Here is a 4,120-nt window from a genome sequence, read left to right on the forward strand (position 1 = left end):
ATTGTCGGGGTGGGATTGCTGGGGTGGGATTGCTGGGGTGGGATTGCTGGGGTGGGATTGTCGGGGTGGGATTGCTGGGGTGGGATTGCTGGGGTGGGATTGTCGGGGTGGGATTGTCGGGGTGGGATTGTCGGGGTGGGATTGTCGGGGTGGGATTCTCGGGGTGGGATTCTCGGGGTGGGATTCTCGGGGTGTCTATGCAAGGCCAGGAGCTGGACTCAATCCCCGGGGGTCCCTCCCAGCTCAGGCTATGGGGTGGCTCCCTGGAGTGCCCCGTGCTGTGCCCACCTCAGCAGCACAGGCTCGCTGTGGCTCGGGGAGCTGGCGCTGCTGGCGGGCGCTGGGGCAGCGCTGGGCGTCTGTTCCTCGGGAGCCGGCGCCGGGCAGGTGGGCAGAGAGTCCTTGCCTTCCTGGACACAGAGCACAGAGATGGCAGATGGGCTTAAACTACTCACTGCAGGACAGCTGAGCAGTGGGATGTTCCCAAAGGCTGCTCAAGTCCTGATTGCATTAATTTGGCTCCTTTTGGAGCGTCGCCTCTAAAGCAACTCCCCCCTCCCATGGGTAAATCACCCAGTGGAGGAGAGGGGAAGGAGGGCTGGATCAGCCCAATTCTCAGTGCTTAGTCCCACCAGCCCAAAGAACAGACTCATCTGGAATGATCCCTTGCCCACACTCCACCACACTGTTCCTACTCCAACAGCCACCACTCCTGGTTTCCCTGCTTTATTCCTGAGCTTACGACAGCAGCATTCCCACAAAAAGCCAGGAAAAACGTGCTATTCTGTGATCACACACAGCATGAAGCTTGGGATTAAAGCATTCCCATGTGTGGCTCTGACAAACAGGGAAAAGGGGAGTCCTGGCACAGGGATGTGTGTGAGAGGGAGATGGGAGCAGGCACCTTCTCTTTGCAGACTCCTTTCACGATGTCGGACATCCTGCTCTCCAGCACAGGCTCTCCCGGGATTTTTGCTGTGCTGCCAGGCAAAGGTGGGAAATTTGATGCAAGCAAGTCAAACTTTGGTGTCTGAGTCTTTGTTTCTGCTGAAGGCTGAGGTCTCTAGAGAGGGAAAAACACCCCATTAATAGAGCCGTGACACCTGAGCAGGAAAAGCCCCGTGCAAGTGCCAGGGAAATTCCTGGAAAAACTGAACCCCCAATTTAATTCCAGGGTTTAAGGGCTCTGTCACTCCTTCAATAACTGCAAAGCTGCATTTTGAGCAGGTCCCTACAACAGGGGGAAGGGGAACTTACTGAAACCCGGTCGTCGTCCCGTCTCCTCCGGCCTCGGAACACGTTCCTCCTTGGGAGACAAGAAACCCTCAGTCAGTGCCTTGACCCTGTTCTGCACGAGGGAACTGGGGCAGGGGATTCCCTGTATCCCTGGGATTCCATCCTCAGGAGGGGTCAAGGCTCTGATGCTCTTGGAACAGAGGAAATATGGGAACAATTTCTCTCCCTCACCCCCAGGGATGAGCAGAGTTATCACCAAGCACAGGGACTGTTGGAATTCTACAGTAATCAACTTATTGGTCTGACTTCTCACCAATCTGCCCTGAACACTTCTTTTTAAGTGTTTAAACCCTGAATCCACAAAGATAAAACCACTTAATCTTAAAATATTGCAGAGCATCAAACTGCCAGCTGAGGATTTCCTTATTGTTTACAGCAACACAGCTGCCAACTTTACCTCAGCAACTGTTTTAATTCTGGGGACAAATCAGGTATTTTAAAATCAAGACCCCTCACTATCTTACTGCCAGAGTAAACAGCAGGTGTAGACTCAAGCAGGAAGCTCTTCCTGCTCCCAGGTCAGCTTTTATCACTCCTGGTTTAGTTAAATGCCAGTTTTCTCGTGGTTGGCCTTTACAGAAATGTTATTTTGTGCCCGTGGTTGATGCCTTTGGGCCAAGTCCCACCTTGCAAACAGGACCCAGCTCTTTACCTGCCCCTGCCGACGCTGTAATCCCCGTTCTGCTCCAGCTGGGCCGTGGGAGAATCCTTCTGGGAATACCCTTGGTCTTGGTGCCCGGTTAAGGGGCTGCTGTGCCTCTCCATGACGAAATTCCTGGAGTTGGCCCTGCCCAGGTCCCCCCCGGGCACGGCCCCGAGGGTGGGAGGCCCCTCCACGTGCTCCGAGCTGGAGGAGGAGCGGAAATGGGGCTTCACCCTGCGGAGACACGGAGCTGAGGGACCCCCAAAAAGCTGGAGAACCACCCACACAGCGCCCACAGACCACAGCCCACGGCACAGAGCCACAGGATAACAGGATATCCTGAGCTGGAAGGGGCCCCCAAGGCTCATCAAGTGCAGCCCTTGGCCCACAAAGGAATTAAAGCCCCAACCCTGGTGTTGTCAGCACCCTGCTCTGACCAGCTGAGCTCATCTCAGGCCAAGAGGGCAGCAGGTCAGGCAGCACCACAACTCAGAAGTTCTTTCCATGAGGAATAAAGACATTTGTCTTCCCCACCTCCATGGATTCCTCCTGTTATGGTTTTCCTGCAGCCTCCTCTCAAATGGTGCCGTTTACAGGAAATATTGAGATCGTTGCCCAAGGGGGAAAAAAACCCCAAACCCAGCAGAGCCAGAAGCCCAAAGAGGGATTTTTCCTTTGGCACAGGCACAGGGCATTGGAGAGGGGCCTGGAGAAATAAGCTGAGCCCAAGGAACAAACCTGGCCACAGGTAAACAAATGAACTGAGAGTTCAGGCCAGGAGTAGATGGTGACTGAACATGGGAGATCAGGCCAGGGCAGCTGAGCCCCTCTCCAGGCAGATCCATGCTCTGTTCCCATTCCCAAACCCCCAGCACTGACTCTGCAGTTCCCAATCCCCAGACATTTCACCCTGTTATTGATTATTCAGCATTAAAAGCTGCAGTTCCCTTGAGCACAGACACAGCTTTCCACGCTCGGTGCTGCTGCAAGTTCAGGCACAGGGTCCTAAATGCAGAATTCCCCAGAAAAACTCTGCCCCAGCACAACGTGGAACAGTTTTCTGGGGCAGCATTTGGGTGCCTTGGACTGTTTTCCACTCCTGCCTTTCCCAGCAGCACCAACCAGCTGCAGAAAGCAAGACAAGGAATTTAAACTCTCTCTCTCTCTCCCCTCTGGTCAACTCTACACATCTCCTAATTTAAGGACAGCAGGAGGATTTTGCACACTTATTGTTTTTTAAACAGTCTCATTACAACATTCAGTGCAATCAGAAGAAACTCTCCTATTGCCAGCTGAGGTCTGACTCCTCCATCTCCCTTTCCCACAACGATGTTGCAACAAATCCGGGCAAAATAAATACAAGTGGCTTAAACAAATGTTTAGCTACAGAGAAAAAGCCAATGCTTAACTATTAACTGCCTGTAGGACAAGACAAATCAGGCTTAATGGGCCAGCACAGAAACCCAAAAGCAGCAGCTGAATGAACCTCTCTGAACGAGCTCCTCTGCAGTTCAAGAGGAGAGATGCTGAAAGGAGATTAATTCACATTTCACAGCTCTGAGAAGCACCAAGAACCAGTTTTAAGGCCCCCAATAAAAGTTTAAGTTTTCCATCAGCAAGAGCCCGTAAAGAGGAGGAGGAAAGTGAAGTGAATTCTTCCATTTTGATCAAGTTGTCCTCAAAATGGCAGAGCCTCAAGTCACTGTGCAGCCCTCAGATCTCATAATCTTACCCGTCATCGAGAAGGCCGCGGTCTCGTCTGGGCAGAAGAGCAAAGCCAGGAAAGATGAGGAAAGATAAAGGAGGAAATAAAAAAAAAAAAGCAGAGAGAAGGAGAGATGATGTGGAGAGAGCAGGAGGAAGGAAGAGCAGGAGGAAGGAGGAGCAGGAGGAAGGAGGAGCAGGAGCAAAGCTGCCCAGAGCCCGACCGTGACCTGTTCTCTCTTAGCGCGATACTTGATCATCACTGGGCCACAACCTGCACAGTCTCAGCCCCCTAAAGCTGCAGCTTCAGGGGGTGAAGTTGCACAAACTAAAACACAGCCAGGATTTTAGGAGCTCAGGGATTACACAGCCATGATCTCCAGGGCAGCAGTGAGCACGGGGTGCTCCAAGGTGTAACGTTGGGAACACACCGACACTTCTGAGAGGATCCAGCTACTGAGTTTTACAGGCTTTGGT

General features: G+C 52.5%; 1 protein-coding gene across 1 annotated transcript; it reads right to left on the bottom strand.

The window, feature by feature from the left end:
• Positions 1 to 248: 248 nt before the first annotated feature.
• Positions 249 to 3,678, bottom strand: LOC113979925 (la-related protein 4-like). The gene is made up of 5 exons (XM_027707204.1): positions 3,672 to 3,678; positions 1,949 to 2,318; positions 1,258 to 1,306; positions 905 to 1,063; positions 249 to 410 (listed from the first exon to the last, which is right to left on the bottom strand). The coding sequence occupies exons 1-5, from the start codon at positions 3,676 to 3,678 to the stop codon at positions 249 to 251; spliced, it is 747 nt and encodes a 248-aa protein (XP_027563005.1).
• Positions 3,679 to 4,120: the final 442 nt, after the last annotated feature.

This window comes from Neopelma chrysocephalum, unplaced genomic scaffold, assembly GCF_003984885.1.
Source record: "Neopelma chrysocephalum unplaced genomic scaffold, ASM398488v2 Primary Assembly neopelma1_90578, whole genome shotgun sequence".
NCBI lineage: Eukaryota > Metazoa > Chordata > Aves > Passeriformes > Pipridae > Neopelma > Neopelma chrysocephalum.